Here is a 14,484-nt window from a genome sequence, read left to right on the forward strand (position 1 = left end):
CTAAATTTTTTTTTCTCTAATATGCAGTTGTCTCATATACAAAATTTTTTTTTAAGACTGCTTATTGCATGGTTACCTTTCGGAGTACCTCAGTGATGGACCATGACAAGAATAGTTACTTTTTTTGCTAGTCTTGGCCTGTACTGAATTTTACTACTATATTTTGGTGGTGTTCATTATGGCATGATGGGGTGGTATCACTGCATACCTTAGCCCAAGGTAGAGGCACTTGGAGGTATTTGTGTTTTCTGTTAATTGTTGATGTGTACATGTATAGTCATCTTGTTACCTGCATGCATGAAGGTCTGTATGTGTGTGTGTACATATACATATATATACATACATACACATACCTATATATATATGCACAATATATCTGTGAGGACAGTCCCTGTACCACTTCTCACTAGTGTTTTGCAGATCAGCATGAGTTGTGGCTTACAGAGCAGGTCTTCTGTATCAGTCCTGTGTGGCGAGTGAGGCAGTGATCACACTCAGTGGGCAGTTTCCAGAAGCCAAGTTGGACATCTTTAAATAAGTGTTAAGACCTCAGGACACATTTAATATAGGACACACTCCCCCAACTTTATTTCTAACAAAATGGTTTCCTATCTTTTATTCTTAAAAGACTGGAAAATAAAAAGTTATTTTATTCAGAGCTAGCTTTGCAGTGAAACAAGCCTGCTGCAGAGGTGCTTGAATGCTAACACTCCTGGGCAGACATGGTCTGTATCTCCCAAGGAAGTTCTTGGATGATTCCCTATTGGCAGAGACAAGTAGTTGACAGAGAAAGAGGTCTTAAATTAGGGTGTGGAGGGGAATAAATAGAAGACCTGTGTCTTTGTCATCTCTTCTACCACCATAAGTAACAAGTGCTGTAGATGGAGGTATAGAGCCATGAAAACTTCCTGAACAGACTTCTTCCTTCAACCAAAGCCCTGGTTGCAAAATAACTTTGCTAAAAGTCTGCTATTTAAGCAGAAAGGCAAACTCAGTTTTTAAGCATCAGTGAGGAGAAAGAGAAAAGGACAGTGGTAAAGGTAAACTTATGGGAAGGCTATATTCTTTACAGATTGTGTTTTACAAGCAGTATGTGTTTGCTGAGAACAAGTCAATACAGTACTCTTTAGGCAGTCTAACAAGACAGTCCTTTACACAAGAACACTGCTTCGGTGTTTAAGTCACCAACAGGAAAACTAATTAACACTGTTGGTCATATTGTACACATTTTTATTACAAAGTGCAACCCCCATATGACCCTGAGATATTATAAGATGAAGATTTGCTGCCTCTTGCACAGTTCAATTTGCTTTGCAAGGGCAAAAGCTGTTACAACTTCTGCTTCCCCTGTACAGAAGGATGCAGACATTTCCTTTTTAAATATTTTGAGTCCTAAGGACAGTATTTGCCTGGGAGGTTTCAAGCCACGAATATCATTAATGTGTGAAAAATAAACATTATTCTCCACTGCAATCTATTCTCTAGCTAAGATAAAGTGCAAACAAGGATCCAATGTACTGTTTAATTGTTTTGCCTCTATTATTGTATAGGCTTTATTAAGCAGAACTTTCTCTCTTTTGTTCTGCAAATATAGAAGAAAATACAGAAATGAGACTTAATGGGTCCGTCATTCTTCAAATATAAGAAACAAAACACACCAGAATTTAAGTTAAAATAATTATCCTCTGTGCTAACTCGCAGCCCACATTCCCACAGTTCTTGACCCCACTTGACTCCTTGTAGGAGCTGGTTTCTCAAGACCGCCTGAAATGGTCCCATGTTGGCCAGCTTCCTTCTAAGTGTGCTTATCCCCAGCGTACCAGCAGGATGCTCATCACGCTCATTCTGCCCAGGTCTCAGGGAAGCAACAGGCAGTACTATCAGCTGCAGCACAGGCTGCCATCCCATCCTGTGAGTGTAGGTTTTCCCAATGGTGCCATAGATATTGCACATGGTTTGAAGCCTAGCAAAGAAGCCAGGGTGGTTCAGCTCCTACTTGGCTGTGGGGGGAGCTGCTTTAGATGGCTGTTCCAGCACCTGCTGCCTTGGGTTGTAGATATGTTTTGCCAGGGTTTTTAAAAGGGCAAGAGAAAATTAGATTTAGGTGATTTCTGAAAAAAACTCCACCAACCTCTGGTTGTATTCAGGTTAGTACACTACATAAGGAGAAATCAATGGGATTAGAGTAAATAAAATTTAGATGGCACGAAGTGCCTGGAAAAGGTCATTGTGTCACAAAGTATGCAATGGCTAGCCAGCCTGGGAAACTGTACTCTCAGAACAGGTAAAAAGCAACACAGAAAGAAGGCAGGAGAACGAAGGTTAAGAAGCAGGATATACTGGTGCAGGAAGGGCTGAGAAAGCATTAGAACCAACAGAGAAAGCAGAGAGAGGTTAAGAGCTGAAGACATATAGACCAACTATATCATTTGGGTGTCAACAAACAGTACGGCATCGCTCAACCAGAAATACACATATTAAAATCTATTTTGCTTCGTTGATTTAACAAGTGCAGCCATTATTGTTGTTGTTGCTTTTGGAGCTTTGTTGGGGGTGATCCGCTGGTCAGTCATTCACTAATAGGAGCAAACATATTAAACAGGCTTATCCTGCTGTTTCCAACAAAGCAGGTCATTAAATTGTGCATCAGTCTTCTGCTTTCTCCATGGAATGCCTGGAGATTAATGGAAAGGAGTCATGTAAGTAGAACTGCACTATAAAAGGATAACAAATGGAGACCGCTCTCCTTAGTGATTTTCCTTGTCAGGACATTTTCAGTTGGTTCTTGTCTTCGTTCCACTCATATTAAGATGTGAAATAATCTTTTGTCCTGGTTTCAGCTGGGATAGAGTTAACTGTCTTCCTAGTAGCTGGTACAGTGCTATGTTTTGAGTTCAGTATGGGAAGAATGTTGATAACACTGATGTTTTCAGTTGTTGCTAAGTAGTGTTTAGACTATAGTCAAGGATTTTTCAGCTTCTCATGCCCAGCCAGCGAGAAAGCTGGAGGGGCACAAGAAGTTGGCACAGGACACAGCCAGAGCACCTGACCCAAACTGGCCAACAGGGTATTCCATACCATGGGACATCCCATCTAGTACAGGAACTGGGGGGGAGTGGGGGCGGGGGATCGCCGCTCAGGGACTAGCTGGGTGTCGATCGGCGGGTGGTGAGCAATTGCACTCTGCATCATTTGTACATTCCAGTCCTTTTATTATTATTGCTGTTGTCATTTTATTAGTGTTATCATTATCATTATTAGTTTCTTCTTTTCTGTTCTATTAAACCGTTCTTATCTCAACCCAGGAGTTTTACTTCTTTTCCTGATTTTCTCCCCCATCCCACTGGGTGGAGGGGAGTGAGTGAGCGGCTGCGTGGTGCTTAGTTTCTGTCTGGGGTTAAACCACAACAGCTTTGAAAACTGTAATCTACAATTCTGGACTTCTCCAAAGGATTTAGAAAGACCCAAAAGCTGAAAGCCCAGCAAAGATTCATCTTGGTGTAGAAATATTTCTGTGAAACAGTTGGGTTTGCAAGATGGGGGAGATGAACAGATGTGAAGTAATGATGGAGAAGAAGGAAGCAATCTCATATTTGGCCAAAACCCAAGTCAATTTGCTTGAAAATGTAATTGATATTGGAAACTGACCAACATCTGGCACTGTTTGGGGCAGAGAGTTACTGATCTTTTTGGTATACTTATTCTTCTGTGAGAAACATCCTCTTAAGCCTGTTAGACTTTATTTGTTTCATTTTTTCTTTTGGTTTAAACCCACTAAGAGGGAAAAAAAATTACATGGTTTAACATGCTGTCAAATTAAACAACAAGCAAATGATGTCTGCACGTGACACTCTTCCAATATATATTCTGTCTGTTCAGTCCTGTGATAGGATAACCAGCAGCAGCAGCAGCAGCAGTAGCGACTAGACCATTCATCTGTTTCTCACATCTCTATGCACCTTTTCCTGTCAATTTGTAGAGGGCCATATTGAGGGAAAAATAGTCAGATTCCCCATTGAGGGTGTATTACAGTGGGGTTTTTTCTGTTCAGTAGAAAAAGTGGCATGAATCAGACTCTTTCTCTAGGTTTCCTTCCACAAATGCATAGACTGCAGCCTCCCAACTCTGGTCACATAGTTTTCAAAAGGTCCTGGTGGTAAACACTTAGGCCAAATATCTTGGTTTCTTATGAAGTATAATGTTGGGGATACATTCCCCAATACAAACATTTGCAGAATCTTCCAGAAAACACCTGGAGGATATTCTTTGAAATGTATTACTGATATCCTATCAAAAACATACACCGGAGACTCTGGGGGATGCCCTGTGAAAGAAGAGACTCTGGTCTGCTCTGCTCTGCTCTGTCTCTGTTACTTGTAGACTCAAGGTGGGATTCAGTTCACCTGACTTCAGACATCTCAAGGAGAGATACCTGTGCTGATTCTGGGGTCATCAAGACTTTCTTTTCATTAAAGAAGAGAAGCTAGATGTCTGAGAGAAGCTGGATGAATCTTCTTCCAAAATCTTCCCTTCTCTTTGTTTACTCTAGACAAAGTATACGTGGTTGTCTTAAACCGGATGATACCCATCTTAAACTAGATGATATGAAAGTATATACAATTATATTAAACTAGATCCTTAAAGAACCAGAATTAGCTGACATAAATTCCCAGCAGCTGGGTATTTTCCACACAATTCTTTCAGGCATACACAAATCTTGTCTTGATTTTGCATAAGAGCTGTCCAAATTCTAACTCAATGTGAGGCAGCTTTGCATCATACTTTCTGACCCCCGGTTCCCCTCCAGTTTAAAGACTTGAATAAAAGGCATGAAAAATAGAGCAAAAGCAGTTATAATCCAGAAGTGATTTGTTGTTACACACTGTAGAGGCTTCAGTGAATAAAGGGGTGCTGAAAGTCTCTTTAAAAGGAGGAGAGAGGTAGCTGGCAGAAGTTGGCTAAATAGATAAAGTTACTGTTGAATGGAAGCTTATTTAGAGTCAGCAGAATCTGTAAGGTTGAATTTAGAATATATGTTCATTGCTTTGTGTACTACAACCAGTATTTATCACTATGTCTATACAGTACTTTTTACAGCATTATGATATTTATGTTTATTAATGCTTGTTCTTTATATAGCACAAAACTGGTGTGTAATTTGGGGTTATTTTAAAAACTTATTTTGCATGGTATTTAAAATATGTCTTTTTTAAAATACCACATGTACTCTTTACAGTTTCTTCATAGTTATTTCACAGCTTTACCAGTTCCCAAACATAGTACATTCATTCTTTTAATTGCTTTGTCAACTTTATATTTTTTGCCTATCTTACTTTTGTCATAGAGCAGATCTCAGCAGAGATGTGACAGAGTATAAATTAATTCTGATGTTGTGCTGTTTTATACGATTTTTAAAGGTCTCCTTGCAAAGCCCTACTAAAACAAATTTGATATTGATTTTTTCATAAAACTCCAGTCTTGTCTCACTACCTAGTCTCACATACAGGTATATCAATATAGTCTAACAATAAGTCCTTGGTGTCAGCTGCAGTGTATTTCAGCAGGTTTGAATTCATCCCATTCCCTTCTGTATCACATGGGGGACAAAGCACTTGGGACCAGATGGTGTCATACAATCTGTGAGTTGACTGAAATGCTCTGAACAAACCTGGTGATTTCTTGGGGCCACCAAAGGAAGCAGCAGAACCCCTGGCAGTGCAGAAGGTTGTCTTCTGACCTTCCTGTGGTCACCATGCTTCCCTGATCATGAGCCTCAGGAGGCTGATGGACTCTCTGTGAATAGCTGCAAAGGGGCAAGCAGGTGGTGTACCTTGGTGGCTCCTAAGCTACAGACTCCTTGACTACGTGGAAGTCCAGGCAGCAGGCTGTCTTCCAGGTGTGATTCCTGGAAATGGGTTTGCAAGATTTTCCTGCAGGTGGGAAGGCAGGGAGCTGCCTCTGTTTTTTCCAGAACTTCCATCTTGCACTTTCTAACATTTCACTTCCGCATTTAAGGGGAAAAAAAAAAAAAAAGAGCAAGATAAAATTTTATATGGAAGCTGCATTCTGTTTTGTGCTCAGCTTCTGTTTACAACAGTTACTTTCAATAATGCTGAGTCAAAAACACATGCCATGTTTCAAAACATGAGCCAAAATAGCAAGACCTGAACAAAAGCTCTTATATGACCAAAGTGGTATCCAGACTCTTACTGAAAACTTTGGTCCAGGACTGGTGGTTATCTGCAGCTCTGACAGTCTGTCCATCTGTGAACGGAGGCAAGGCAAAAGTCAGCAGTCCTGGAGAAAAGTACTAGTTCATGACCTCAGGCAGACTTTCACATCTTCAGGGAGTTCGCCGAGAGGGCACGTTAGTGATCTGTCTACTGTGTTCAGGGATGCAGAACTTGAAGCTCATTCTCTATAAATAGAGTAAAGTATTGATTTCATATTAACCCAGGTTCCTTCCAGGTAGAAACAACTTATCATAGCCCCCATTACTGGATAACTTGTCAGTCCAAGGGACTCTAAAACATCATTTCCAGGAGCAATGAAGGCCTGAGGTAGAGCAGAGTCAACAATTCTGTGATGGTGTTGTGCAAAAAAATGGAGATCTTTGTGTTTTGATGTTGTAGAACTAAAAACTTACTTTAATTACTGATGAGACTCAGTGCTCTTTGTAGGCCTCATCTGTGCTGCTGATTAAACAAGGGCCAAGGAGCACCACCTGGCCCCAAGATTATGTGACATTGACTGACGTCTGTCTACGCTGCTTAGAACTAGGACCTCTAAAGCAGATTTGTTTTAAAAAGAGCTATTTAGAGTAGTACGAAAATGAGCTAGAGATCAAGTTAAAAAGTGGTGTGGATCATTGGGGTGGAGTGCTCAACACAGTCACTGGCTCTCTCTCATTTAGCAGCAGAGATAAGCCCAGAGGATGCATGTTTATTGAGAGAAACTTAGCTAGGCACACACGGTTTCACTAAGACAGCTCAGGCTAGATATAAAACTGATTGCTGTTCTGTGGGAGGCTATGAAACCAGTGGTTCATTGTTGTGGGCAGGAGGAAGCAGCACAGGTATCTCTCCTGAGTCCACTTTTGTTCAGTTGTTCCATTAGTGACCTGGATAATGAAATAGCGAGAGTGCCTATTAAATTTGCAGGAGATAGAAGGCTGGGAGGAATTGCAAGTACACTGGAGACAGAACTACAATTCAGACAGATCTTGATGAACTGGGAAATTGGTCTGGAAAAAGTTAGATAAAATTTAGTATGGGTAAGTGCAAGAAAATGGGTACCATGAATAACCAACTGCAGAAGTACCGGGTAGAGAGCAATTGGCTAGATTCTTCAGAACAGGATTTTGAGGTTATTGTGCATCCCAAGATGAACATTAGCTACCTTTATAATCCTGTTGTGAAAAGCCCAATGCCATACCCTGGGATTGTTGAATACAGGCTTGGAAACTGTATTCAAGAAGGCTATGGACCATTGTTAGAGAGTCTGAAGGATAACAGCAGATATTATTAGAGAAACTGTTAGAGAAAATGTGATTTCTGGACAATGTTGAAAGTATCAGGGTTATTAAGTTGTAAAAGGATAAGGGTACTGGTGGGGAAAGGAATAGTAAAACTTCTTGTAGGTTAAAGACTGGTGCAAAGATAAAGGTAATAATCTATGCTCCATGTTCCTAATAGACTGGAAATGAAGCTATGGGCTTAAACTGCAGCAGGAAACTCAAGCTAGATTTCATGAAAGCTTTCTAATAGTAAGATTGGTTAAGCAATGGAATAGGTCTTGCAGCCTAGGGAGTTGCAGAATCTCCATTTATTGTGTCTTCAAAATCAAGCTGGATAAACATCTGTCTGAAATTGTGGAGGTATAGTTGCACCTGGTTTAAAGAAAAATAGACTTGGGTGAACTCTCAGGGTCCTTCCAGCCCTGTTTTTAGATGATGCTATGGCCATATTTTATACCTAAATTCATAGTGAAAACACACATGCTACTTTAGGTAGTATATATATGTATTTTTAGTTTTCAGGATGACGCAGCCAATTACAGGTAGCCAACTTGCATACACTCTTACTTCCTAACACACATCACAAACCTGGGATGTTTCTTGCTTTTCACTCTTGTCCTTAAAGTCTCAGTGTGGCTTTCTCTGTTCACCTCTAAGTTTCCCACAACTTGCAGAGAACAAGGAGGTAGAGATCTTCAGTGCACCTGTCTTACATCAGAAGTTGTGTAGATGCAGTTGTAGGCAAGGTACAGGCTTGCTTTGACTGAATAATCTTCCAGTCCACAGTAAATGCTACCTGCTACCTTACCTCCCTGTTTGGGAAACTCCCTGATTTCTTGGAAAACGGTTACAAATGTATTTTTCTTCTAATGCGCCCTTTTGAAGTTTTCCCAGGCTGGGTTAAAAAACACAACAAACAAACAAACAAAACAAAAAACCAGCCAAAGGATTCAGAGTTTATGCACTTTACTTATCTAATTGCTTTCTAAAGGTGTCAGAAATGCCAGGAGATGGCATGCTGCTTCAAAGCGTACAAAGCAATGTATGCCAATAGAGCTGAAGTTGCATCAGAGGAAAATGATGCTCCCTGCAGTAGGTGTTCCTCAGCATCTCTTGCTGTTGCTTGGTTTGGGAAGTAGATTGACTGCACCATGATAAAGGACTTTGATTTCATTTTATTTTTCACAGCCCTTGCTGGCTTTTTAAAGACTTTGCCCTGTCTGTGCTTCTTAGACAGTGAGCTAAAGACAGAAGAACAATTAACTCGTCATCTATAAGCTGAATAAAAAAAGCAGTTAGAAAAAAAAAAATCCCTTGAGCAAGCATGTTACTGCTTTTGGGATAAAACAGCAGTATATGTTTCATACTGGCACATGCAAAGACCAATATGTGACAAGGTGACATTCTTTAAAATATTTCTTATTTCAGTTGTTTAATCTTCTCTTTGCTGACAAAGCTCCCTTTTTTCTTTTTGTGTAATGAAACTCTCTGGCATGTTAGTCTAATTGAAATGACATACAAAAGTTAAAAGTAAAATCAATTCTTTGTCACTGGAGCATCCCCAAGTGTTTAAAAGGGAATGTTAGCTGAGGAAAGGGAAGGTGTATGTTAACCAGTTAGAAACCAAAATCTTTTGCTATAGCAGTTTGTTTTAAGAAAATAAGAATCATTAATTTAGTGAAGATACGTTTACCAGATTCAATTAATAATTGGAATTTGATAGATTTGGAATACCTACAGCTGCAAATGTGTGAATGATGCTGGTTCTCTGTGGGTGAAAGAAAAGAATTGAAGACAAGGCATTTTAAGCTAATTCTGTGATTATTCCATCTTTGGAGTTCCAGGGAGAGAGAACTCCTCTGTTTTGAGACAGTTTTGCCTGCTCTTCTAGTTGACTATATTGCAGCCTGAGGAATTTTGGAGGGTTGTTTGTTTTTTTCAGTTTTGTCTTTAACTTTGGTCCTCAGAGCAGGAGCACTAGGTGCCAGTGCTGTAGCTTCAAGGCTGAGGTTTTCCTTTTCTGCTTAGCTACTCACTTTATCCCAAGCATAAAATCTCAAACTAGATTTCTCTAAGCTGTGTTTAGCAATTGTATACAGGGTGTATGTCTGTCTGACTATCCCAGTCTCTGCCACTGCAGCAGGGAGCAGAGCCACGAGGCATTTCAAGCAGGAGATCTGCAGTATGAGGAGTGGCTTCCAAAGGCAGCCATATGTCCCTTTCATAAACCACAGGAGTCATGGAAAAAACAATGTAAATTTAACAGGACTGATATTTGCTGGAATGAAAGTTTAGCAATAAGAAAGTTTGTAATGGTTAGTGGTTCTTAAATGCTGTATCCACATCCCATGTTAATAGGTCGTTTAGAAGCAGCTTGTGCTAGATAGCTGCATTAATGAGTGGAGCTTAAGTGTCAGAGACAGCCTAGCTTGTTTGACTTTCAAATTAACCCTAGAAAATGCTGCCTCATGAATATTAAAACTCAGCCTCCTGTGCCATGATCAATACATTAATTTTTATGTATGACCTCACAAATATCCAGACTGTCAAGCTACAGGCATTTGTCCAATATTCTTGTGTAAACGTCAAGGCAGATGGTTCTCAAAACCTGCTGTAATATTTCACATAATAATAGAAGTGTCTGCCTGTGCTGACCTCATCATATCCGAAGTGGAAACCCAGGCAAATGCTTGCTAAATGGGACATACCGACTTGGCATTTTGACAGGAGCAATGAGATTGCCTAGAAAGTACGGCAAGGTCCCTGTTTGGGCTTGTGTTGAGCCTAGATAACTGTTAGGTGGAGCAAACCAGTCTCCCCAGAAAAGTTAGTCTCCACGGAGGAAACAGAATGTATTCTTGTAGAAGCAAATAGAGGCACACATTTGTATGAAAGCCAGGGAGTTAAGTATTTTAGCTAACAAAGTTAAGTATTTTAATTAGCAAGCACATTAACTTCAGATGCCTTCAGCACAGACTACTATACCTGGACTAGTTATATGGACACTTCTATAGTTGGTGGGGAAACACAGGTATGTCAAGGGCATGATTCATCCCACTGCAATGTATGTGTCTCAGGCCAGAAGAACCTTGCCTTAAGAGTTACCTTTTCTTTGCACAGTCTCTGAAGGGAGTCAAGGTGAATGGCTTAGATACAAATGTCTTCACTCAAGATTTCAAAAGTGAGATGAAATGAACTCCCCTCTTCCCCTGGCTATAGGTGATGCCAGCTCAAGAATAAAGAAGTGCAGTGACCCATTCAGGAGCTGAAACTGGCTAACAGTTCACACTGGAGAGGTGTTTAATGATATCTCAGAAACATCCCTTATTTATTTGGAATTCACTTTGAAGGACTACGTATTCCAATGCTTTCAGGTCAACCTACCTTTTGAAATGCTAATCAGATGAGATTGGCCTTTACCAGAAGCAGATATTTGTATATCAAAGAGATTCCTTGCACACTTTCTGTCAGTCTGAATCAAGTTTCGATTACACAGATGCATTATTTTTAATGCTGATTCCTAGTAAAATCTTCTTTTCTACTTCATTAACGTTCTAATTATTTTTAGCCTAGTGTTAGTTAGCCATTACCATGCTCAGTATTGCACAAGGAAGTGAGTATTATTCATTCTAATGGTTCATTACCCCTCTATTTTTACGTACAAGAATCACAAAGCCCATGTCAGAAATAAAACTGCCTATATTGACCATTGTAATACTGCTCAGGGCTGACGAGGTTTCCCTTCTCCTCCATCAAGGAGTCGAGCTTCCTGTGGAGGATGTGCTGAGGTGCACCAAGCCCACATCCCCTGGAGGAATGTATATATTCCTCCACACCTTTCCTTGCACAAGTCACTTCAAGCAGACTGCAGAACATCTCACCGATAAGCAAGTACTGCATAGCAGCCGGTCGCCTTGGCTGCAGCCCGCGGCCGAGGCACCTGAGTGACAGTACAAGAATAGACTGAACTGGCATTTTTTCCAGCGCTTGTCCTTCCATCCTAATGCAGCTGAATATCTGAGATGATCCTCTGCTGGGAACCTTTGAATGGTAGTGATTTTGTGATTAAACAAAACTAGATTCGGGGGAAGTTTGAACAGTCTATTACAGAATACAGTTTTATTTCTTGATTCACTCCATTACTGAAGGAATAAGCCACCAAACCCAGGGATAAGGAACACCAGCACAACGGTTCTAGGTGACCAAAGATGTATCTTGAGCAGTAAACTCCAGATTTCACAGCAGGTGCAGGACTGAATCCTCTGTTGGGAAAGTTCTATGTAAGCCAAAATTGGTTTCTCAGAACTATTGATGGTAAATATTTGTCAAATATGTTCATTTAAGTTGTTCATCCAACCTTGTAAAAATAAACAGACATATGAAAGTCCTAGTCTGAATAAAAACAATTTGTAAAGAAGATATAGGCCCAGATTCACTGAATATAAATTGATTGCAACAAGTTATTGTGTCTGCTCTGTTTATTGCCATCTGCCATCTGTATGGAGCAATTGATACTCATTACTCATTTGAAGTACCCTGAAGTAACAGGCTTTCTAGTACTCAGCCTAGCAGACTTTCTCCAAATACTGTTTATTTTAGTGTGGAAACATTTGTCTCTCCCACCACAGGTAATCAGCGAGTTTGAAGCCTCTCCCGACTCATTTTCCTACAGAATCCCCAACCTGAGCCGGAATCGCCAGTACAGTGTCTGGGTGGTAGCAGTGACTGCTGCAGGAAGAGGCAACAGCAGTGAGATTATCACTGTGGAACCGCTAGCTAAAGGTACGGTGACAGTGCTTTTTAAAGCAATCCAGAACTTTACAATGCTAATTACTGTTATAATTGGCACATGGCTTCTTTATGCCTCATTGCTTACTGAGAGTGGGATTTGTCAGGAGTAACTTCAGTTCTCTCCAAAAGTTAGGTGACAACTCTCAGCTAATTGCCCAAGCTTTTGCTGTAGTCAGCAGAGAGAGAATGACGTGCTCCTCTAGGGGGTAATTCATCCCACCTACCTTAGAAGGAAATAAATTGCTTTTTGGAGCAATTTTTATCTTCTTTTGTTGGGTACAGAGGGTTTGCAGATGATCCCCCTCCCCTTCTGAATGTGTGTCTTCTTTTTCTTGGCATAAAAGATAACTTCTTTATCATTCCTCTCCTTACTAATATCTCTTGTGTACTCCACAAGTACTATCTTCTGTATAAAATGGTCTGATTAACATATCTAAACTCTGAACAATTGTTCTCAACATGCATTAGCTTTGAAGTTTGCTGCTTCTATTTCAGATATGAAGAAGGGATAATGTGCCTCAAATCTTGCATATTTTTTTCCAGCTGTATAGTTGTTCTATTAAAAGATATTGCTTGGGCCCATGAATTCTGCCTTATCTGTACTGTGAGATGTGATGCTTACAACACTATATAGCACCTTAGCTTGCAAATAGAGACCTAACGTTTTAGACAGCAAAATAAGAGTCCCATCAGTACTCAATCTCTACATGGGGTCTTCAGACTGATTTTTTTTTTCCCCCCACTCAAACTGGTAATATCACAGCATGTGCCAGTATGAACAGTTCATTGCGCAGGTCCCTAGAGTTGCAAAGTTAGATGCATTTAAATGACTTTACAAGTTTTACAAGCCTGGTAATTCTTCAGTCATGTGGCTAATGACGTAGTAATGTAAAATAAAGTGTCTAGTGCTTTATGATGACAGATACTTTCTAAAAAAGCTTTGAAGAACTTCAGCCAAATGCAACCAACATGAAAGCACTTTCTGCATGGAAGAGCATATAACATCTCCATAGGGAAGCTTGCCATTCCTACCTATCTAGGTGGTAGATAACCAGTCTGATGATGGAAAATTAACTGCCAGAGCTATTGTCTTGGCTGGCAGTGATGGTGTTTGGAGGGTACTATTTCAACACATGACATAGCTTCCCAATGCATAGGAGTTGCAGACAGGGTTCCTCGGGCTTGTGATGGGAAATTTCATGTCTTTTCTTTGCCCCTTCTCTAGGCTAATGTTTTTATCACATGAAATGGATATTTTTCAACATTGCTGGGAGAAGTCTACAGTAACTACTATGTTACTACTGTAGATCACAATGAACAATTTATCAGTGTAAATACGGGGAGGGTCTAGCAAGGTAGAGAGGCCTACCTAAGCTGGAACAAGCAGGAAAATGCTTGCCCCCCATGCCATTGCTTACAGGTTTTTTTCTGTCAGCTGAGAAGAGTCACTTTCACTTTCTGCTTCTTTCTGGCATTTTTTGCACAGTCTTTCAGATGATCCTTTCTCTTAGTAGCTACACATTGTTAATAGAGTGACCTGAAGAATTTCTGAAAGGCTATGAAATGTCTGAAGGACCTGAAAAATCTGGAGCTTTTCCATTGATTAATTTCTTGTAGGATAACTGCATACTGCATTATGAACAGCAGTGACACCAAAGTTGAGATCTTAAAAAGTGGATGAGGAGTGTAAAGGACATCTGTGAAGGAAGCTCATGAAAAAACACCTCAGGGAAACAGGGCAAAGGTTTCAGTGTGCTTCTCCTTTTAGGCCAGCTGTTAGCTCTGTGTAATAAATGGGTGGTGATGAAAACAAAAAAGGGAAACAAAAATAAGCATAAAAATAGATGCTTAAATAAGAGCAAAACCAACTGGTCAACAACATGGTGCAATACTAATAGATTTAGGATACAGGCAAACCCAGGATTGTGCAGGGACCGCTGCACATAACGCACTAGAAGTTCTCTTTCTCCATGTCCTATGCATTTAAAAAGGAGGGAAGTATTCAGACAAGATGAACGCAGAACAATGCAGTTTGCAGGTACCAAGATTCATAACCTCTAGTTATGAGGAAATGTAGTATGCGATTTCTCTCAGTTTGCCAAAAACAGAGAAGTTACAAATTGACCTTCGTGTACTTAAACTGAACAAGCTTACTAGAAACTGGAATTGATTCTGCT

General features: G+C 40.2%; 1 protein-coding gene across 2 annotated transcripts in view; it reads left to right on the forward strand.

Annotated features, from left to right (window-relative positions):
• DSCAM (DS cell adhesion molecule) overlaps positions 1-14,484 on the forward strand; it is a 471,653-nt gene that overhangs the window by 394,921 nt on the left and 62,248 nt on the right. For both annotated transcript variants that reach the window (XM_069785097.1, XM_069785096.1), the window contains exon 21: positions 12,145-12,298. In XM_069785097.1, the coding sequence (XP_069641198.1) occupies positions 12,145-12,298 (154 nt within the window). The remainder of the gene's footprint in view (positions 1-12,144; positions 12,299-14,484) is intronic.

The sequence above is a fragment of the Haliaeetus albicilla genome, chromosome 6 (assembly GCF_947461875.1).
Source record: "Haliaeetus albicilla chromosome 6, bHalAlb1.1, whole genome shotgun sequence".
Lineage (NCBI taxonomy): Eukaryota > Metazoa > Chordata > Aves > Accipitriformes > Accipitridae > Haliaeetus > Haliaeetus albicilla.